This window comes from Ailuropoda melanoleuca, chromosome 16, assembly GCF_002007445.2.
Source record: "Ailuropoda melanoleuca isolate Jingjing chromosome 16, ASM200744v2, whole genome shotgun sequence".
Lineage (NCBI taxonomy): Eukaryota > Metazoa > Chordata > Mammalia > Carnivora > Ursidae > Ailuropoda > Ailuropoda melanoleuca.
In genome coordinates this window covers 75404834-75427438 of record NC_048233.1, presented here as the reverse complement: position 1 = coordinate 75427438, position 22605 = coordinate 75404834, and the positions used below count along the sequence as shown (strand labels likewise).

At 47.7% G+C, this 22605-nt stretch overlaps 1 protein-coding gene across 50 annotated transcripts in view; it reads right to left on the bottom strand.

Annotated features, from left to right (window-relative positions):
- Nucleotides 1-356: 356 nt before the first annotated feature.
- The window catches only part of MADD (MAP kinase activating death domain), a 41739-nt gene continuing 19490 nt past the window's right edge, over nt 357-22605 (bottom strand). For 9 of the 50 annotated variants that reach the window (XM_034646346.1, XM_034646353.1, XM_034646349.1 and 6 more), the window contains 14 exons: nt 21700-21800; nt 21057-21128; nt 20542-20700; nt 17525-17633; nt 17188-17250; nt 16836-16956; nt 16625-16730; nt 14354-14464; nt 12201-12308; nt 6398-6562; nt 6082-6154; nt 5838-5944; nt 1706-1752; nt 357-1368 (listed from right to left, as the gene is read on the bottom strand). In XM_034646346.1, coding sequence (XP_034502237.1) covers nt 1729-1752; nt 5838-5944; nt 6082-6154; nt 6398-6562; nt 12201-12308; nt 14354-14464; nt 16625-16730; nt 16836-16956; nt 17188-17250; nt 17525-17633; nt 20542-20700; nt 21057-21128; nt 21700-21800 — 1319 coding nt within the window. In that variant the 3' untranslated portion in view covers nt 357-1368; nt 1706-1728. Of the gene's footprint in view, nt 1369-1705; nt 1753-3657; nt 3728-3913; nt 3923-5837; nt 5945-6081; nt 6155-6397; nt 6563-12200; nt 12309-14353; nt 14465-16624; nt 16731-16835; nt 16957-17187; nt 17251-17524; nt 17634-20541; nt 20701-21044; nt 21129-21699; nt 21801-22605 lie in introns of all 50 variants that reach the window. The other 41 variants (XM_019802177.2, XM_034646352.1, XM_034646347.1 and 38 more) reach the window with 15 other exon arrangements.

The window sequence follows — 22605 nt, the reverse complement described above, 5'->3', positions numbered from 1 at the left end:
GAAGCCTTGGTTTTTCCTTCACCGTTACATGACTCTCTGCTCAGGTGTCTTAGCTGGGTCTGGCTGCTTCCTCTGGTGGCCAGTTCTTAGCACAGCAGCCCCCTGCAGGGCTAGGGGGCTGAGGGCAGGAAGTCCCTCCCCTAACCTCTCCCTGGGAGCCCAGGAAACCAGGTGAGGGGCCCTGCTGGGTCAGTGTGGGTGGGAGGCTGGGGGTTCAGCATGCTGGTACTCAGATGGGCATGATCTCATTTCTCTCCTTCTAGGCCTGAGGTGCCTTGGTCGAGTCCGGGGATGGCCTTCCTCAGGCCTGGGTGGAGAGGAGGCATCATTAAATACAAGGCAGTCAGGAGCCCAAGGAGAGTTAAGGACATTTATTTCACATTCACACATCTGTACATTTTCTATAAATAATGTAGAGCTGAACTATGTACAACATCTCTCGCCCACTCCCAGGCCAAGGCCATCTCTCCCTTCTGGCACCCAGTGCCCGGAGATGCTGCCTGCAGACACTGACCGCCTATACTGAACCTGGCCCTGCCCCGCCCCACCCTGCTTCCTGCACACAGTAGCCAGTGGTCTCCGGGACTCTCCCAGCCCAACCACTTTGCTCTCTCATGCCAAAGGCAAGCAGACCTTAGGGAAATTGCTGCTCAGCAAAGAGGAGCCCCTTGGCGCTGCCCCATGGCAGTGGTGGGGGCCGTGGCGGGCAGCAGCTCCCAGTCTGGGAAATGCTTAGGGAAATGCTTAAGGAAGGAGGGAGGCTGCCACTCACCCTGCTGCCCGTGACTCTTCCTGCCTTTCCCTGCCCACCCCTCATCCGGGAGGACAGGCCCCAAGCTTCCCACCCTCTGTACCGAGTGGAACTTCGCCAAGCACCCAGTCACGCCAGATCCCAGAGGACGGAGAGCCAGAGTCCTGCACTGGAGGCTCAAAGCGCCAAGGATGAGCAACCACAACACGAATGTCTCCGGTACACGCAACGGTGAGCTCCTACTGTACTCAGAGTTCTTAGAAGCCACTGGCCCAAAAGACAGACAGACATCACTCTTGAGTCCTGAGGGGACAGTGAGCTGGTCTCCTGGGAGTGGAGAGGGAGCAGGGGGAGGAAACTGGCTGAGCCCTGTGACAGACACTGAGACACACAACTGTGAACCAACTAAGCCAAGGCGAGGGGCTTGCAGAGAACACACACGCAGCGTCGTGCCCTTGCGAACAGAAGACGCAAGGGCATCCTCTCGACTGGGGGGCTCTTAACCCCTCCCATCAGCTCGAGACGGGCCGGGGTGGGGTCCTGAGATCTTCCTCACTGCTACGAACTGCAGCCACATACGAGAAGAGACACAACACAGAGTAGCAGATCTCATGGGCCTAGAGAGGAGAGAAAAACCAGACAGATCAGATTCCTGAGAGGCCAACATCTCCGACACCTCCGACATCTCCGAGGGGAGATCTGCCCAGCAGGAAACTCTGCCCTCAGGCCTCACAGCCGGCTGGTGGGACAGGGGATCTGTGTGTGTGTGTCTCTCCCAGGGCTGAAGACTCATTTCGGCTTCAGTTGAATCTGTGGCATCTAGACCACACTCAGCTCTCCAATCATCCCTAGTCCGCCTGACCCCACGCTCTCAGAGAGCCCGCCCCGCGCCGGTGTGAAGGTCCCCAGGGAGCCTGCGCAGACGGGCCTGCCGGGGCTGGGCGCCACACTCACCATTGGTGTCTTGTACTTGTGGCTCACCACTTCTTTAATTTCAGGAACTAAAACCGGACGGGCAAGAGACAAAACAGAAAGTTCAAAACTAAGAGCGATAGTGCCAGGCTCCCCCAGGCGGCAGCGCCCGGCACCAGGGTCCCCTTCCCCACGGTGGCCTGTCCCAGTGGCTGCAGCAGCTTTCGCTCTGACAGCTCCTGCCCAGCCACTGCTGGATGAGAGGACACTGCCCCAGACTCCTCAGCCAGACCTGGGGGTCTGTTGTGGCTCCCTGCTCGATGGCTGCGACACTAGCCGCTTCTGTGAGAGCCTCAGCGCCGGCGCGGGCAGACCTTTCACCGGCCTGCTCGCTGCTACTGTCCAGGGCCCCGAGGAGCTGCGGTGGGGCGTCCCCTCATGTTGGTCGGGTGAAGAGAGTTGTCTCTAGCCTGTGCCTCACCTTGCTGAGATGCCCGAGAACTCATCCCTGTCACCAGCCCGACACTGTTCATGTTAAGCATGGTTCCCTGTGCTCCCAGCCCCTACGCAGAGGGTCCTTAGGCTGGATGAAGAAGTGGCATGATACTAAAACCCAGCAGACTTGTAAGCTTCCTTCCCTGAGTGGCAGGAGAGGCCCAGGCCTGCCTGTGTGAGGGAGAGCGTCAGAGGCTCTGGAGCAGACACACCGAGCAGAAGACAGGCGAGTACAGCACCCGGGGAGGGAGGTGACAGGGAGCATCAGGCAAAATACACACATGTCCACAGCCCGGAATGCAAGACTAAGTCACCCCTGCCCCAGCCATGCAGGGGTTCTGCGTGGCCAGAGGAAGGAGGAAGGCCCCCCGGGGCTCAGCCATCCTGATGGCCCCTGGAGATGGGAGCAGAGGGGCGTGGCATCCCCCTGGGGGCCAGAAAAGGTAGGATGAGAGTTGGCCACACCTTCTTCTGACCCTGGGAGGTAGAATTCGGGGGACCCAGGGTTAACAGGGAATAAACTCATCATAGGTAGAGCAAGAAGCCCAGGTCCTTCTCCTGAGTTGAAAGATTCCCCCCCAATATCTCTCTGGCAGAGGAGAGAAGGGAGCACACAGGGGAGAAAACTCAGAACCAGTGAGCCAGCACGAGTGTGGGGGGGAGGCTGGGAGGAAGAGGGTGGGGAGAAAAGGGATGAGACAAACTGGCAATGTGAGCAGCTGGTCTGGTTGAAGGGAGCCCATCCCACCCGCGGCAGGGCCCAGGCAGGGGCCTGGGGGGAGGCAGCACGAGCCGAGGTCACTTTACCTGCTGGAGAACGAAGGTTTTCATAGCAGCGATGAGGGGCACAAAAGAATGAAGCACAGACACAGCAGGAACTCAAAGCCCCGGGGTGAGAACCCACTATGCCACTGGTCAGCGTCAGGGCCACCGGTCAGCGTCAGCGCCTGGCTGCGGGGACCAGCGACGACTGCCCTGCCTGCCTCTGAGGCCCGCTAGGCTTCCTGCCCTCTAGCGTGAGGCTGCCTGGACCACCGCATGCCCCTCCTCCAGCACAGGGGCCAGGCGGACACCCGGCTGGCACCAGGGTGTCCGGATGGAGCACTGGGCTGCTGGGAGGAGCTCAGCAGGTGACATGAACACAGCAGAGCTTGAGAACTGCCTGTCTGCTCTGCCCCAGAACTTTCTGACCACCAGCTGGCCAAGAAGGGAAGGTGCGCCAGCTCACTGAGCCTCCGCGAGAGCGTCTCCGAACTCGAACCCTAGCTGAGGCTACCTGCTCTTCTGGGACCCATTCCCTAGAGGCCACTGTCTTGCTCTTCTTTCTTCCTCCTTCCCCTCACTCATCGCGGGTTCCCTTTTCTTCCCTATCACTCCTAAGCCTCCTGACCTCTCTGCAGAGGTGGCTCTTCTCTCTGCCTCTAGTCCCTCCTCTGGAGCTCCGAGGTTTGAGTTACTGCCATGTGAGTCCAGACCTAAGAGCAAAATAGTGTAATTACCAAATTCCTCCAGGACAAAGACGCCTCGGACTGTATTGCACTTTTTAATGTGATTCAGCTCTATGAAAACCTGCAAGAGAGGGAGGGAGGGCGGGGTCAGGCCCAGAGGCTCTCCCCCTGCCCCACAACTGCCCGCTCTCCCAGCTACAGCCCCGCCCCCACACAGAAGACCTAGTTCCCAAAGGGAGGGCTGGAGAATCCACACACACACAACTCAAAAGCGCTAAGAAGCGAAGACAGCAGAAAGGGCATGTACCTTCCGCTCCTGGCCGGAGGAGAAAGCATGGGAGAGAAATGAAGGCGTTAGTTTTAATGGTCAAACCCAACCCGAAGGCCCCTCTGCTGTCCTGGGCTGCCCACCCATACCCTCTGCCCAGGGCAGCGCTTGGAGGACACGGTGCCCCGGGGGTCTCCCCTCTCAGCCCATCAGCTCTCCACCCTTCCATGCATCGTCCTCCGGCGCAGAGGGCTGGCACGGGCGCAAAGCTCCCCTCGGACTGTCCTTGGGGTGGGAGGTGTTCATATCTTCCTTGAAACAAAATCCAGGCTCTCCCAAGAAGCACGCGGTGAGAGAATAACACCTATCGCTTAGGAGCACCTACGAGGAGTTCTACAAATCCTATTTGCAATCCTCACATCCATGTGGCCCAGTGTGCAGTATGACCCTCGTTTTATAGAGGAGGACACGAGATCAGAAAGTTTATCTGCCCATGAATAACGAAGCTGGGCTCTGAATCCAAGCACATCCTGACTCCAAAGACCCGTCTGTTAGCCCACCCTGCAGGACTCCACAAGCGGGTCCAGGGCTTCCTCAACTCCAACGGACTGCTCGTGGTGGAAGACGGACCCCACGGCCATTCTCTTGATCAGTCGGGGCCTGACTCCCCATCTCTGCAGGATCTGTCTTCTAGGGCAAAGCCTTAAACTACAGACCAGCTTGTACATATCCGTGGACTGGTTAGACACTGGGTTGGTCCAGAGAGGGGGACCCAGAAGGGGGCTGGCTGTTGTTTAACAAGATCTCCTCTTCGGAAGGTGAGGCATCAGGGGAAGGCACTAAAAGGCGGTCAGAAGCCTGCTCCCCAAGAAGTGCTGGCACCTCTGTGATCCAGAAAAGTATTTCAGCAAACCCCTCCTTGGGCTGACCCTAAGGTCTCAAGTATGCTATTTAATATATTAAAGTCACGGATAGTAAATATACTGCCCGAGCAGCTGTCTCCCATCACACCAAAGCTGCCCGGTCAGGTTCCTGAAAGAAGAAACTAAAATGGCAAGGGGAGGAAGAAAGCCACGGAGTCCAGAGGGTCACCTCCCCTTAGTGTCTGCTGCCTGGCCCGGGGCTGTGGTGCTCACACATTCAGACCTGGCTCACAGCCTCAAGGAGAGGAACCAGGACATCAGGGGAGGGGTAGGGAAGGCACTTGTGTGAAGAGTCAGAACTGGGAACGGACCTGAGATGATGCGCTGGCCTCAGAAAGGAATTAGCTTAAGGAATATCCACTGAGAGAAAAAGTAACACTGTGTTAAAAGACCAAGAGAAAAAAAAAAAGTCAGCTCCTCTGGTGGAATCACAGTGAGAGAAGAATGTATTCTGAAGGGTCCCCAGTCAAAAGAAGGGGATGGGGCCTGTGGAGCAGGGGACAGAGTGGGGACACTCAGAGGGATGGAAAGAATAGGAAGAAGAATCAGCAGGAAAAATAGGCAAATAAACACACATACTCTAGATAGGACACACACACACACACACACACACACACACACGCAGACGCACACGCGCTTCACGCACACCGGAAACACGCGAGGAGATCAGCTGGTCTAGACTCTCAAAGCAAAACCACCAAGCAGAAGCACACCCTGGGAATAGGGGAATGCAGACACTGTGCGAAGAAGGGCCAAGTGAGACGCTCCCACTCACACTGTGCTGAGTCTAATGGACGGAGGCAGCCTAGCCACTGAGGCTCCCTCTCTTTCCCTGCCTCCCAGAGAGGCTCCCCACTGCACCTTTGCCAACGTCACTGTGCCTCCCCGACTTCTCTCTCTGGTCCAGCTGCTCCCATCCTCCCACTAGCCCCAAAGGCCCGCAGGCTCACTGGGAAAGCACTGGGACCTGGAGACCAAGCCTTACTGCAGATGGAACGGAACAACAGGGCCAGGCAGCCGGTGCTGCCACTCACACCTACCTGGTTGTGCATGAACTTGAGATTGATCCCTTCTAGGGTGACCTGCAGCAAGCCACCCTCACCAGTCTTCATGTCCTGCACAGGGAACTCGCCACCTAGTTCAGGGCCTGTGGTGGGGGAGGAGGTCATCAGCTAATGGGGGAGGTGGGGAACCCCATGCCTGACCTCCTTGTCAGGCTCTGACACTCAGAGGACGGATGGAAACAAACAGAAGGCCTGGCTCGGGGAGTCCGTCCCTTCTCACCGGGTTTGATGCTCTGCTGTCGGGCAGCGGCTCGCTCCATGCTGTCCTTCACACAGTAGTACAGCTCCCGACACTGCAGCACCGGGGAGAGAGCTGTCCTGTCACCCAAGCCTTCCAGGGCCCCTGCTCGGCTCTCCACCCGCTGCCAAGCGCCGGGGCCGATGCCGGGCACCGGAGACAGCTTTATGTGTCCCACACAACCGCCGGAGGCAAAAGTGGGGCTCTTGACAGGGACTGTGGAATTTTAACTTCCTCGCAAGAAACTCAACACTTTGCCCTCAACACCCACCCTCTGCCCGACAGAGCTCCTGGGTACCTTCTTAGTATAGAACTTGTTGAGCTGGGTCTCCGAGCCGTTTCGACGCCACAGGCACAACACCTTGGTCTTGGGACAGTAGGTCATGTTGATGAGCTTCTCATACCACCAGCGCTCGTACACCGTCCCGATGTTGCTACGTAACACCACGCAGTCATCGCACACCTGCAGGAGGGCACGGAGCGCTTCAGCGGTTCTTGTCGCTGCGTCTCCGTCAGCCCAGGCCATGCTACCCTGTCTCCCAGGCGGAAAGGATGGGGCTCCCGGTCCTGGGAGCCTCCCCATGGTCAGCTTCTCTGCTCATGCTCACCGACTTCCTTTGCTGGGGACACAAACACTGACCTGCTGGACATACTGTCCACTAGGAGGTTTACTGCAAGAAAAGGAATCACTGAGAGGAGCCTGCAAGCAGGGAAAGACGTGCAGTGTTTCTACTTTCACCTCAACCAGCGTCTATCACCTCTTATATGCTCTAGACATAAGAGGGTGACTCACGCCATGTGCCAACCTTAGGAATCATCTCTGTGGATGAGCGCAAGGGCTGGGGATTATGGCAGGCTTAACCAAAGAGAAAAAAATGGAACCAATGCATTTGCTAATGCTGGCTCAGCCCTAGTTCTGCATAAGTCTTTTAAATAATTCATCATCTAAGTGACACATGGGCAATGCTTATTGCAAAAAATATATAATACAGGGTGATATAAATTAAAAGGCAAACTCCTCCTTCACATTCTCTTTTTAATACTATAAGTCCTTTTTATTTATTTATTTACTTAACTATTTAGAGAGTGAGCCTGTGTTCGCAGGCAAGTGAGCTTGAGTGGGGGTGGGGAAGGGCAGAGGGAGGAGGGGAGAGAGGATCTTAAGCAGGCTTCACGTCTGGTGTGGAGCCCGATGTGGGGCTCCATCTCATGACCCTGAGATCATGACCTGAGCCAAAATCAAGAGTCAGACACTCAACTGACTGAGCCACCCAGGTGCCCCCTTCACATTCTCTTCTTGTTCAACATTCTCCCTTTTAAGATCAGACTATGTTAGGCTTCTAGCTGTCCCATTACTTAGCTGTGTCACTTTGAACAAGTTGGCCTGCATCTACATTTCCTCATGTGAAGACTAAATAAGTCAATGTGCAAAGAATTCTTAGAACAAAGCCGGGCACATAGGAAGTACCCTAGAATTAGATGCTATAACAACACTATAATTATAATATAAAAAATGTAACAAGGATATTATGACCCCATTGATGGTTCTCAAGTCTTTCTCCATACAAGACCCACTGTCCTGAGTTCCTGAACCTCTCTCTATCTGGATGGCTCACAGGCAGCACTCTGATCTCATCATGTCCAAATCTGAAGTCAGCATGTCCTCCGGGGCAGATCCTCCTTCTGAGTCCCACAGTTGAGTAAATGGTATCGCCGTTCACCCAGCTGCCCAAGCCAGCAATGAAGGAGTGATGCGAGACTCCTCCTTTTCCCTCTCACTACATCACTGAGTCTGCTTCACCTCAAATACCCCGGAACTCTCCCTTTCCTCCACTCTAGTCATTAATTCATACTTCTTTCAAGTCTAAGCTCAAAGGTCACTTCTTTTTTTCCTTTTTTTTTTTTTTTAAGATTTTATTTATTTATTTGACAGAGAGACAGCCAGCAAGAGAGGGAACACAAGCAAGGGGAGTGGGAGAGGAAGAAGCAGGGTCATAGCGGAGGAGCCTGATGCGGGGCTCGATCCCAGGACTCCGGGATCACACCCTAAGCCAAAGGCAGACGCTTAACGACTGAGCCACCCAGGTGCCCCTCAAAGGTCACTTCTGAGGAGTCATCCACATCTCCGAGACCTTCTGCTATATGCTCTCCTACCGCCTGCCCCCTGCGCATCTTCTCTCATAATGCTCATCATACTTTATGACACTTTGTTTCGTAAGCTGACTTCCCCAATGGCCTGTCAACCCCATAAGGGCAACCAAGACCATGTCTCCCTTAGTCACTGCTATAACCACATACCCAGAGTACCCTGGCATATACTATGTGCTCCATAAATATGAAGTGAACGAAAAAGGAACACACAAGACTACCAGGGTTAATCTACGACCTAAGAGTTATTGTGGTTCTAAAAGCCTTATGGAGAACAAGGTCATAAAGCAGCTGAGCAGAAATTAGAATTCCAGCCCAAGTCTGACTCTAGTTTTTGAAAAATGAAAACTACTACCCCCACTTTCCATAATCTTTTAAGAACACCATGGAAAGGAGAGGGAAAGGACAGGTATTTAAAACACATGATTTCTAGGCTAGAGAGATGACAGTAATAACGTACCATACTCGCCTCTACTGCTGGGGGAGATATAAACTGCTATAGTCTTTGGGATGGCATCCGGCAGAATCTATAAAAACTTTAAATCTGTATAAGCTTGATCCCAAAATTTCACACTAAGAATCTAGCCTATAGAAATTCTCATGTGAGGGGCACCTGGGTAGCTCAGTTGGTTGAGCGTCCGACTTCTGGTTTTGGCTCAGGTCATGAGCTCGTGGGTCGTGGGACTGGGCCCCAAGAAGGGCTCTGCACTCAGCGGGAGATGCCTGAAGATTCTTTCCCTCTGCCCCTCCCCCAGTGCACGCTTGCACACATTGCTCTCTCTCAAAACAGAAAAATAAATCTTAAAAAAAAAAGAAATTCTCATGTGAGTGTGCAAAGACATATGGCCAAGTATATTCAATGAAGCGGTATTTTTAAAAAAAGTGGGAGGGACTAGTTGAATAACTTATGGTATACATCCATCTAACACCTAATGGCTAAAAAAACAAAACAAAACAAAATTAGTCAACCATTTAAAAAACAAAGACAGGGGTGCCTGGCTGGTTCAGTTGGTGAAGCATGCAACTCTTGAGCTCAGGGTTGTGAGTTCGAGCCCCACATTGGGTATAAAGCCTACTTGACAAAAACAAAACAAAACAAAAGAAAAAAAGAAAAAAAGAAAAAAGAAAAACCAGAGACAGATTTAGATAATATATAGACATGGAAAGATGTCCGTCATAAATTAAATGAAAAAATCAAATTATATAACAATATTTGTAGTTTGATACCACTTTCGTTAACACTGAAACAAAATTACATATAAGTAAATTATATTTATACAAATACGCATTTTCAAAAATCACACCAATCTTTTTAACAGTGGGTGCCTCTGAGACATAGCATTGGAAGGAAGTGAAGGGAAGCTTATACTTTTTATTTCATTTACTTCTATAGAGTTTGAAACTTTTCCAGCACATAGTGTTCTACTTCTGTAATTTTCTATTATTTTTTTTTTTGAGAGAGAGCATGCGCACATGTGTGCACAAACAGGGAGGGGCAGAGGGAGAGGGAGAATCTTAAGCAGGCTCCATGCCCAGTGTGCAGAGCCCAATGCAGGGCTCGAACTCAGGACCCTGAGATCATGACCTGAGCTGAAATCAAGAGTCAGACTCTTAACTGAGCCACCCAGGCACCCCGTCTACCTCTGTAATTAAAAAAAAAAAAAAAAAAAGAAAAAAAAAANATAAAGAAGATTTTTAAAAGTCTTTGCAATTGCTCTCCCAGCGCTCCTGCAGCCAGCAGGCTGTGCAGAGATGAGAAAGGCGACGTCAGGCTAAGCATAGTGAGTGTGGCAAACAGGGTGAGTGAGGTACGGTCTTATCTGGCGGTTTAAGGAAGAGGTAGCTACGAGGTGGTGGAGCCACCCGCACTCCAGGGACTTCGTATGAGGCTCCCATGGATGATGGTGAGAGTTAGTCCTATACTTCAAGGAATCTTCTGGATTTATTTTTTAAAATGGAAAAGGAAAGGGTGAGAATCACCTGCCACCTCTTTGTGGTGCAGATGTCCTAAGTTAGCCCTCAGCTCGAGGAGACACCTAGCCAAATTCTAGAACTTTACAGTGACATGAACATGACTCTCTTCGCAGCTACACTAACACACATGTTTCTGCTTCGGGGAAGAACCCCCACCCCATGTTTGATAAACCACTGGTTCAAAAAGCTGTGGATGTAAAAATCAAACTCAACTAAACCAAAAGGAAACAGAATACTTGTAAAACTATCTAATTTTACTACTTTATATAGGAGTTGTACTTGGTTCCTACAATTATGTAGAAGAGATTCATTTTTTTTTTTTTTAAAGATTTTATTTATTCGACAGAGATAGAGACAGCCAGCGAGAGAGGGAACACAAGCAGGGGGAGTGGGAGAGGAAGAAGCAGGCTCACAGCATAGGGAGCCTGATGTAGGGCTCGATCCCATAACGCCGGATCACGCCCTGAGCCGAAGGCAGATGCCCAACCGCTGTGCCACCCAGGCGCCCCAAGAGATTCATTTTAGAATTAAAAATACAGAAATAAAGAAATCATAGCCAATTTCCTTTACAATCCTGGAATAAGGAAGGATTTTTCTACTTATAACTCAAAATCTAGAAGCTATTTAAAAAAAAAGACTAATTAATTGAACTATATAAAAGTAAAAAGATTCTGTCAAGGGCCAGAGGGAGGATTAAAAAAAAAAAAAAGTAAAAAAAATTCTGCATGGCAAAAAAACCCCATAGGCAAACTCAAAGGACTGATGAGAAACTTCACAGGGAACAGCTCATCTAAACCTGATCACTGAAGAGAGAGAGAGAGATGGCCATATGGGGCAACACCACCCACGAAGTGTTCTTGTCAAAATACTGAATCTGAAACTCATCAAACCCCCAGACTGAACTATTAGTTTATCAAAAATACAAGTGGTAGAGAGACATGTTAACATCAAAGAGACGCAAACAGCAAAAAGTCTAGAATGTGAGATACTCCGTGGGGCATACTTCTTTAATGAAGTAAATGGCAAAGTGGGAGGGGAACCATTATATGCTAAGAGATACTTCAGAGTCCCATCAGCCAAAGTTATCAATGTATTTTTTTCTTTGGAGCGTGACGGCACCTGGGAGCGCTTACAGAGTCTGCGCGTGTACTCAGGGAAGCAGGCGCAACCCCACACATGGCAGCACTGTTCGCAACAGCACAAACGGGGAAGAAAACCAAGGGCACCTCGACACTGACTGAGTCAACTATGGCGCAGCCACACCACGGAGCACTGTGCGGCTGTAAAAGGGATGAGAGCCAGAGGAAATACAGTGAATGATGCCATAATGATGTCTGGTGACAGAAGGCGACCACACTTATCATGGTGAGCCCTGCATAATGTAGAGAATTGTTGAATCACTATGCTGTACACTTCAAACTAATATAACATTGTACATCAACTCTTCTTCAACTAAAGAAAAATGAGAACCCTCTTTTTGTACTGACATAGAGATCTCCAGGGTATGTTCAATAAGAAAAACAAGGTACAGATCAGTGGTCATGACATGCTACCTTTCTGTAGAAAAAAAGAAAAAGAAGAACTTATGTTCATATTTTATCAAGTTTGTATAAAATACCACTAGAAGATACAAAGGAAACCAATAGAGGTGGTTACCTATGGGAGGAAGGGGTGAGGGGGATAGGAAATTGAGAGGAAAGGGATAAGAAAGAGAGCAAGACTTCCCAACGCCTACCATTTTAAGTTGTCCTGATTTATGGACAATGGGACAACATCATCCATTCAACGTATATTTAAAAGAAATGATGGCGAATCATCTATTATATTATTTGCATAAGAACCTGACAATTTAATGATAAACGGATCATGAAGATGAATGAGATTAGGTGGGAGAAATAGTTTGGTATCAGGTCTAGGAGTTCCTTGTGACTCTCAAATGTCCGTCTGAGACATACAAACTAGCATGAACTAGCATTTACCTCCATGAAGAAGATATCTCCATTTGTGTCTGTCCCTGCATGTACCACAAATGTCTGCTTCTTCATGTGCCGGCTGCCACTGGACCGGATGGAGAGATCACGTCCATTCTGAGAAAAGAGAGATCTGTTACAGACATCCACGTATCTCTATCACAGAGCTTTCTGGGCCAAGAATTCCGCCCCCACTCCCCACTTCAGCTATTGAATTCCTATCAGTTAACTTAGCACAGTGCCATCTGCTGGCCACAGGCCACAAGGGCCTGTGTTCTCAAACTTTTTGGTCTTAGGACTCTTATACCTCTTAAAAATTATTCATGACCCCCGAGAGCTTAGGTTTATGTGAATTATAGTTATAGATATTTACCATATTAGAAATTAAAACTGAAAAAATATTAATTCATTTTAAATTCATTAATAATTCATTTATAATACACCCATTACATGGTAGTATAAATTTTTTTTTAATAACATATTTCCCAGGGAAGCCTGGGTGGCACAGTCATTAAGCGTCTGCCTTCGGCTCAGGGTGTGATCCTGGCGTTCCGGGATCGAGTCCCACATCGGGCTCCTCCACTGGGAGCCTGCTTCTTCCTCTCCCACTTCCCTGCTGTGTTCCCTCTCTCGCTGGCTGTCTCTCTGTCACATAAATAAATAAAATCTTAAAAAAAAAATAACATATTTCCCAAAACAACAAAAAAATGAGAAGACTGGCACTGTTTTACATTTTTGCACGTTAGTCTTTAAAAAATAGTTGGATTCTTCATACCTGCTTCTGCATTCAATTCATTGTGTTATGTTGCTTTGGGAGGTATATAAAGAAAATCTAGTCTCACAGATACGTATTTGGAAAAGGGAGGAGTATTTTCATAGCTTTTCCAGATAAATATGCATATTTTTCTTTGGTAATTATACCAAAATCTGAGAAGTAAATTTCTGATAGTTTGTTGCAACAATATGAAATCTGAAAACCTATCAATGAACATTTTGTACTTTGTTACATGAAATCCGTTTGTCTGCCTTGCATTTTGAGTGGATCTTTACTCATACTTGAATTTGTAACACCACACAATGGTCTTCTGTAAAATATTGGTTTAAGGAGTAATGCAGCTTTTCCAAATATTGGCCCATTTCATTACAGAATATCAAAAAATCACATTGATTAATATCAATCTCATTACAAAAGCCTTTAAATATCAGGAAGCTTGAAGCTTCAATGTCTGCCAAATAAACACCCAACTCTGAATAACCACAGTTAGTCATTCTTCCAAGTAAAAATGATGTCCCGTGGACAAAACTGACAGTTCACCATGCAACTCAAACTGTTAAAATTGCTTTTCCTTGAAATAATCATCCTAACTTTGGTTTACAGCACAAATACATCCTATATATTTCTCATTTGGTCACATAAATTATTAAAAAGATGTACAATCAATGATCAGATTTAGTAAAATTGGTGATTTTAATGCTTTCATCAAGAATATTCAAAAGTGCAACTAATTTTCTTTCTCTTTCTATTTTAAACAGCGAGTGCACGCCAATGGCTCCTAGCATGGTTTAGCGCCAATGCCTTCACCGGGTGAAGATAACCAGCAGTTTTATCCATCACTGCTTTTGTACCATCAGTGCAAATACCAACCCAGTAAAAAAAGGCAAACATTTTAGTACTATTATGAAAACAGTTTCCAGCTCGTGGATCCTTAGGAATCCACAGACCACATGCTGAAACAGCTGTAGCAGGATGGTTTTAGTAGAGAATCCGATCAGAGAACAGAAAGACTAAAGCCTCATCTAGACTCAAAGCCCTATTTTCATTTTTTTTTTAAAGATTTTATTTATTTATGTGACAGAGAGACAGCCAGCGAGAGAGGGAACACAGCAGGGAAGTGGGAGAGGAAGAAGCAGGCTCCCAGCGGAGGAGCCCGATGTGGGACTCGATCTCGGAACACCGGGATCACGCCCTGAGCCAAAGGCAGATGCTTAACGACTGCACTACCCAGGTGCCCCAGCCCTATTTTCAAAACTGGGGGTCTTGAAGATATACAGGCCAAGCAATGACCCAAGGGGAAGCCTCTGCATTAGGTGACAAGGCCCCAGCCTGGGAGGCGACAAGTGCAGTGGGAGGGGAGCCTAGGGGACGGCGCAGATATGCTTACCAGGTTCGCTAGTTGATCAAGCACTTCGTTGATTTGCTGGCTGTACACAAGCCCAATATGGGACTTTCCCATTAGGCGCCTCACCTTCTTCCGGATGTCATTCTTATTTACCTGGAAAGCCAAAATGGGATCTTAATGAGGGATCTGCTCTCCCTGCCACTGATGTAGAGGGAATGTACAGCAAGTTTCCTACCATTTGAGACAATTCTGAGTCCACATCACGGAATATGAGAGAAAACATTCAACTGTCTATTCTGCCAACAGGCTGGGAAGGAAAACCCTGGCTATCTCCGGGTGGCTTCTGTAGAAAAGTAGCTTTTAGAGCAGGTGTGGTTCAAATGGACTGGGGCTCAAGGAGACACTTCTTCCCTATCCCCAACCAATACCGTAACATTCACCCCTGAAGGGGCCCTCAGAACCCCTGGGGCTCCTCAGACTATAGCTCAGAAACGAGGCCTTAGAGTAGCGACATTCTGGCTCGGCTGTAGCAGAGGCACCTTCCTGGGGTTCAGGATCACCACCCTTTCCCAAACAGAGTTCACTGGGACCCCTGTAGTTCAACAGAGAGCAGTGAACCTTACGACAGAAAATGAAACAAACTCAGTCAGCCTGTTGGGTGTTTTCTGCATCTGATCAACTAATCGCTTCAGACTTAGAGAGGCTGGGAGAACAGGAGGAGGAGACTCAGGGGCTTACTCTCAAAACAACTCTATTCTACCCATCAGCCCCAAACTCCTGTTTCCCTTTCAAAGCAGGACTCTTCTATTTGGTAACAGACTTCTTCCACAGACATAACAACCAAGTACAACCAAGTCTACCTAGAACCTACCATTAATTTTTTCACGAGTAGCTCTTTTTACGTCTATGGAAAACTCTACATGATAAAGGACTAGTGCTGAAAGATGAATTCTGACTATCCTTTCTAAGGTTTTAAAAACAAATACTTAAAACATTTTTAAAATTCATTGTATTCTGTAGGGAGTTCTACTGGCATCCTAGAGCTACTGGGCAAAGGAAGCCCATTTATTTTATTTTATTTTTAAAGATTTTTATTTATTTATTTGACAGAGATAGAGACAACCAGCGAGAGAGGGAACACAAGCAGGGGGAGTGGGAGAGGAAGAAGCAGGCTCTTTAGTGGAGGAGCCTGATGTGGGGCTCGATCCCATAACGCCGGGATCATGCCCTGAGCCGAAGGCAGACGCTTAACCGCTGTGCCACCCAGGTGCCCCAGGAAGCCCATTTAAAATTCAAAATAGGGGCGCCTGGGTGGCTCAGTCGGTTAAGCGTCTGCTTTCAGCTCAGGTCATGATCTCAGGGTCCTGGGACTGAGGCCCCCGTCAGTCTCCCAGCTCAGTGGGGAGTCTGCTTCTCCCTTTCTCTCTGCCCCTGCTCATGTTCTCTCCTCCTGCTCACATAAATAAATAAAATCTTTAAAAATAAATAAAAAATAAAAATAAGATGCAAAACTCGGTAGAGTGTGCAACTTTAAAAACAATATTTATTTATTAATTTTAAAGATTTATTCATTTATTTTGAGAGAGAGGCAGCACGCAAGCGTGCATGGGGGGCGCAGAGGGAGAAAGAGAGAGAAGCAGACTTCTCGCTGAGTGGGGAGCATGATGCAGGACTCGATCCTATGACCCTGAGATCATGACCTGAGCCGAAACCAAGAGTCAGGCGCTCAACCAACCGTGCCACCCAGGTGCTCCGAGTGTGCAACTCTTAATCTTGGGGTTGTGAGTTCAAGCCCCACGCTGGGTGTAGAGATTACTTAAAAATTTTTTAAATTTTTTATTTTTTAAAAAATATTTTATTTATTTATTTGAGAGAGAGAGTGAGAGAGAGAGAGTGAGCACAAGCAAAGTGAGGGGCAGAGGGAGAAGCAGACTCCCCGCTGAGCAGGGAGACTGATGCGAGGCTTGATCCTGGGACTCTGGGGTCATGACCTGAGCTGAAGGCAGATGCTTAACTGACTGAGCCACCCAGGTGTCCCCCCCAAAATTTTTTTAAATAACAAAATAAAATTCAAAATAAACAAATGGCATGGAATCACCAATCATCTTTACAACATTCCTCAGCACAACAGCCTGGCAGCTTCAGACAAATGGAGCATGTGTGAGCGGCAGAGAGACCCCACACTTTCAGTCAGGAAGAGAGCTCTAGTAAGATGCTTGACAGCTTCCCAACTGCCCCAGAACTTAGGTCATGGGAACAAGCCTCGCCCTTCCGGCATCGGCAGAAGCCGGGCATAAGCAAAATCAACATTACCTTCATCAATAGCATGTAGGAAATGAGGTTGTGCAAAAGTGTGGCCAGCAAACGATCTTCATCATCCTCCAGGCGCTTCCGGTCATGTTCTCCCAGGGACAGGTACCTAAGCAGGAGACCAGCAACAAGTCGGTCCTCTGTGTGGGAGACCACAGAACTAACTTGGAAGAGGCTGAATTTGCATCTTCCAAGCGTTTACTAAGTCTCATACCTGTCGATCATTTCCTGGGGACCCTGGTCCATACCCATCCCTTCTCTCTCCAACATCACAGCATCTAAGAACGCATCTTCCCAGAACTGCATTTGGTCCCATAAAGTAGAACGTTCTTTGCCTGTGTGGAATAGAATTTTTCTAGGGGCTTATTTAACATATAAAGAATACAGCTGCCAAACCAAAGTAAAGAGTAAACTCTAGATAAAAGGGACAAATTCTAGGACAAAGCAAACGTGAGCCTCTCCACCACAGAACTAACATTCCTGCCACCAGCCCCAGCTCCTCCAAGAGAGGCCCAGCCACTCCCGAGAAGGAGGGATTAACACAGCATACAAAGAAAGGCGGTTACTTATAGAAAAGGTCTCCATAGCCGCATCCTCTAACTGGTCCCACATCGATCCTTTGTCCCTTCCTGCCAATTTGTGAGCAGGAAGGACCATGGTAGCAAGAAAGGAAAGACAGAAAGACAGAGGCTGTTGATTAATACCAAAATCCAGTCTCTTCTAGTGCTCACCTACTGCTTTTTCCAGACCCAGTAAGTCGCCTTCTTCAGATATAAACACGCCCTCTAACATCAGCACTGAGATCAGCACAGAGTTAAGCAGCTACGTATTCAGTGCTACCCTCTTCCCCAGCTGAGTCCAGCTTTCTTCCAGTGCAAGAGGCCTTCCCAGTCTGTATCTCACCTAGGAGTCCCTCGTAGAGATAGACTCGCTGGCTTACATCTTCCGATGAGCGAACTGGGCTGCCCACCAGCTTCTCCTTGACACTTGGCTTCAAGCTATGGGCTTTCCCCTACAAAGAAGAGGTGACAGGTCAGCTGCCCAAGGTACTGACGGACAGGGCAAAGTAAGCCGTGCAGCCCATTAAGAAGTCCACACACCCGTTACTCTAGCAGTCCTGTTTTTGCTACTCTGCTTGCCTCAAGGATTTGACCGGAAGTCAATCTGGAAGTGGTCCCCCACCCCACACTCAGTGCACTCAGGGTGGGGGACCACCCTGTCTGAGGTGTGTGGGGTAGGTGTGTGGGGTGGGCGTCTTTATGACAATCACCTGTGACCAACAAAGAATAACCAGCCCCTAAAAAGGAAGTAAGCCATCGAAGGTATTATCAATAGAGATGTCAAAAGGATTTAAGTTCCCTGGTTAGCTTTCTATAAAAGACCAACCGTAAAGGCCTTCGGTGGCTACCCTGTCGCAACCCTGTTGGGACCCCTCTCACTCTTGACAGCTTTTTCTGTATTTTCTTCTTTTTTTATTAAAGATTTTTATTTATTTATTTGATGGAGACAGCCAGCGAGAGAAGGAACACAAGCAGGGGGAGTGGGAGAGGAAGAAGCAGGCTCCTAGCGGAGGAGCCTGATGTGGGGCTCGATCCCAGAGCACCGGGATCACGCCCTGAGCCGAAGGCAGACGCTTAACGACTGCACCACCCAGGGGCCCCTGTATTTTCATTTAATAAACTTCTATTGCTTTACTCAGGAAAAAAAAAAAAGTCAATCTGATAATGCTGTTCTCTGTTACTGCCTCCGAAAACATGCAATCTCGTTTTCATTTTGCTTGTCTTTACCCTTTAGTCTCTGTAAGACTCTTCACTCTTAAAAATAAATGAGAGGCAAAGCCTCTGTGGCAGCATAATGCAACAGAAAAAACACTGGTTTTGAAGTCAGACTTACATAATATCTACCTCGTAGGACCATTATGGGAATTAAATTAGAAAATACATATAAAGCACATGGTTGGTATTGGATAAATGTTAATTTCCTCTTTCCTACCATCTCTTAGAAATATTTGCCTCTTAGAAATTCACTAACTTTACCTGCCAGTTCTGCAGTATTAGACTTTCTGTTCATTCAAAAAAGATTTCAAGTGGGTAAGAGGCAAATTTCATGCCCATTTCACAACTCATGCAGCAGCATAAGCAGAGAATCGACCAATCAAAGGTTATTAGGCAACACCTAATTAGTGTGTCTACACGCCAGTCTCCAGGTTCACAGCCCAGTTCTTTGTTCAATGGACCATGCTGACTTAATATAACTTATTTCTTGCTAAAACAGCCTTTTTTTTTAAGCCACGAAATTTAAGTAATTGCTCTTAGCAACTCAACTGTACAAAAACAGCCCTTGCCCACCAGCACAGAACAAGTAAGAATTTGTCCCAGGAAGGTGCCAGGAAAGGCAGCACACAGATGAATGGCTTCTTGCAAGACTGCTATCTCATAATGTCTATCTTAACGTCCAGAACGGAAGCACACTAGAAGGATTTAAAATACTCTCATTAAAATGGTCTATTTAGACTTAAGGAGAGCTAAGGTCTATTAACTCGAATGGTTCTGCTGACTCTCAATCCCATTCTCTACCTTTACTCAGGGATGTCATTTGCTCTATTAGAAACACATACACAGAAAGCCCGAGGATGGGAATGATCACCAGTGTTATACACTAGACTTCATTTAAATTTCATCTTCCATTCTCCCCACAAACCAAAGATAAGGACTTATAAGCTCCTATAGCAAATATCCATTCTCAGGACTCCTGGGTGGCTCAGTGTTAAGCGTCTGCCTTTGGCTTAGGTCATGCTCCCAGGGTCCTGGGATCAAGCCCTGCACGAGGCTCCCTGCTCTGCAGGGGGTCTCTGCTTCTCCCTCTCCCCACTCATGTTCTATCTCTCTCTCACTCACTTTCTCTTGCTCAAATAAAATCTTTTAAAAAAATTATTAAAAATAAGAATATTCATTCTCAGCTCTGTCTAATCAAGTGACAAATGTATCAGAGTGCTTAATGTTGCATAAAGAGGCATGTATAGGCCAAAAAGCAGTGTGTCTAAAGTCAAGGACTAAATGGAATTACTTTCATTTCAACCGATCACTGGCTTTTTGTAGGATGTAGGGCAAATTCTTTTTTTCCTAAGGCTTTGTTCCTGTCACCTGTCAGAAGACATTAGTCACAGCAACATACTGAACTGCAAACTTCTTGAGAGTGAGAATGTCTTATTCACCCTCTTTCTTTAGTACAGAATATAGGACTTAGTAAATCACTTAATAAATATTTATCAATGAAAGTATCAAATAACTGTTAGAAATATACAAAAATAAAATGCTATTTTAAAGTGCTATATAAATAGGGGCGCCTGGGTGGCTCAGTTGTTAAGCGTCTGCCTTTGGCTCAGGTCATGATCCCAGGGTCCTGGGATAAAGCCCCATGTCGGGCTCCCTCCTCAGTGGGGAGCCTCCTTCTCCCTCTCCCGCTCCCCCTGCTTGTGCTCTGTCAAATAAATGTCTAAAAAAAAAAAAAAAGTGCTATATAGAGCAGTGACCGGAATAAAAACAAACTATCCCACAGCAAGAGGCAGACTGATACAAAACGAGAGCTGTCATTGCCCTGGCATTGCCACAAAGGCACCTATCACCTCGTCTACTGTAAATACGGAGATAATTGCTACATAGGATTTGAAGCCCTGATCTGACTGGGCAGGGAGCCCGACTCATCAGTGATTCAGGAGAAGGTCCTAAAAGCCCCAGATCATGGAGTAAAATCACTCTGAAAAAAGCCTTAAGAAACATTTTCTTTGAAGCCAAATTTTTGGGGATAATCTATTCCTTACTTCCTCTTTTCCTTCTAATTGCCCCTAACATTTCCTTCTTTTCTAACCCATTCCCTCCCATGAAAGAAATGATCTTCTTCCGTTAGTAAACAAAACTTACGAAGATGGCGCTGGTAGCAGAGTTGGTCTCAATTTCACTATCAGACAAGGTGCCCCGAGAGCTTGCCAAGTGGGCGCTGCCCTCCCCGCCTGGTCCATCACCTGCATTGCTGCTCAGGTCACTGTCTGCTCCAAGGGTCTCTCCAGAGCTATTGCTCACCTGGAAAGGAAAGAGAGGTAGTAAGGGATATTCCCCAGTGAAGGGTTCCCAGAATGCCCAGCTGTTAGAACTTTCTACTACCATTTAAAAAAAAAAACAACAAAAAACACTGAACTTCAAAGGTGTGTCAGATAGCCTCTGGAAGTACCTTCTTTACAAGACGAGTAGCCCTGGGTGAAATCTCAGGGTCTGATCCCATGCACACAGACTATGCCAGGTGAACATCTCCACCGTGAGAACCAAGCTGACATGAGACTAAGAGCCTCCAAAGGAGAAAGCAGCCCCCTCTTCCAAGGGGGGACTCACACCCCACCCACCAAGATGCCAGCGTGGTGTTCCCCTACCACGGTGCTAACTTCAGAGTCCTGACTTGAGCTTCGGATCATAACAGCGGGACTCACAGCAATGACAGAGTCTGGATCAGTCCTCTGAAACGACACGGGGACTCAGATACATCAGAAGGGGTGTCCCCTCTACTCTCAGTTTCCCTAAGAAATACTGTATGTTCTTCCTTCTCCTCAACCTCTACCTACTATTATCATCCCTAAACAGGTCATGAGAAGTATATTTTTTCCTGAATATAAAATATACATGACTTGATGATGAAAATTAATAAACATTAAAGAAATACATGCTCGCTACAGAAAATACATGAAATAATAAGGAAACTACAATAAACCATAACCCTACCACTAACGTTAACCACTGTTTAGGTTTTACTATACTTCCTTTCAGTCTTTCTATATACATTCTAAAAATTAAATGGGAATCATACTACATATAGCTTCGTAAAACATTTTCCCATGTCACTAGATTTTTGAAAACACAATCTTCAGTAGATACTGGTATCGTACTACGTAGACATATTACACTTATTTCATCATCTTCCCATCACTGGGCATGCATGTTGTTTTGGCATTGTCTTTTTTTTATAACTTAAAGAAGTATTCTGAGATAGCAAATTTAATGCTCGCAATTCTCAATATAGTTGTCACAAACCTGGGAACCAGATGTCAGGCTCACGCCACTGTCCGCGCTGATCTGGGACTTCTTCTCCTCTGTCTCACCGAGGTCAAAGACGGGTTTGATTACTTCAGGCCCTGGGTAGGGGAAAACCTCTGTCACTCCATACACAAAGGCAAGGGGCAGGCTGGTGAAGGGAGTGGGACAGCACACAGCCAGGTCCCAGACCTCAGCATGTCCCAGTCACCTTTCCAGGGACTGCCCCCACATCAGGCCCTACTGGAAGAAGTCCCCAGATGCCTTAAGAACCAAGTAGGACAAATTAAACCTGGTCTCAAGGGGTTCTGCAGCCATCTTCACAACCTGAGAAGATTCTCAGCAGATCATTCTAAAACAGAAAGTTCCATACACAAATGTCTAAACCACATTCCCCTATACTCAGAGTTGGAGCTTCACTGGTGTGTGAAACCAGTTAAGGGTCCCCAGGTCACTCAGTGCTTCCCCAATAAATGTGTCTAAAGAGGCTAGAAAAGGACAGGCCCAACAAAATACCAGCTGTTTCCGTGGACACTGACTACCTCAACCCTACACCTTTCTACGCTTGAGATAAAAACCACCCTCGGTTTTTTCCCCACCCACCCGCAATGGTATGGCAAAAGGACAGAATGACAGAAAGCAAGAAAGCGTGCCTAGGCAAGCCACCAGAGAGAGCTGGGAAGCTACAGACTCAACACGGAGGGACAGCAACCATCTCTGCCAACTGTGCCCACAGGCCTTCTAGTGGGTGAGGGAGATATCAGCCAATGAGGGGCACTGAAATAGGCAAACATTCTCCCCACCAACTCTGGAGCAATCAAGAACCAAGTTCTAAGGGACTTTACTCAGTAGACGCCCTGATTACAGCCTGATTGCTAGGAGGAGAGGGGGAAAGAAGCAGCCTAC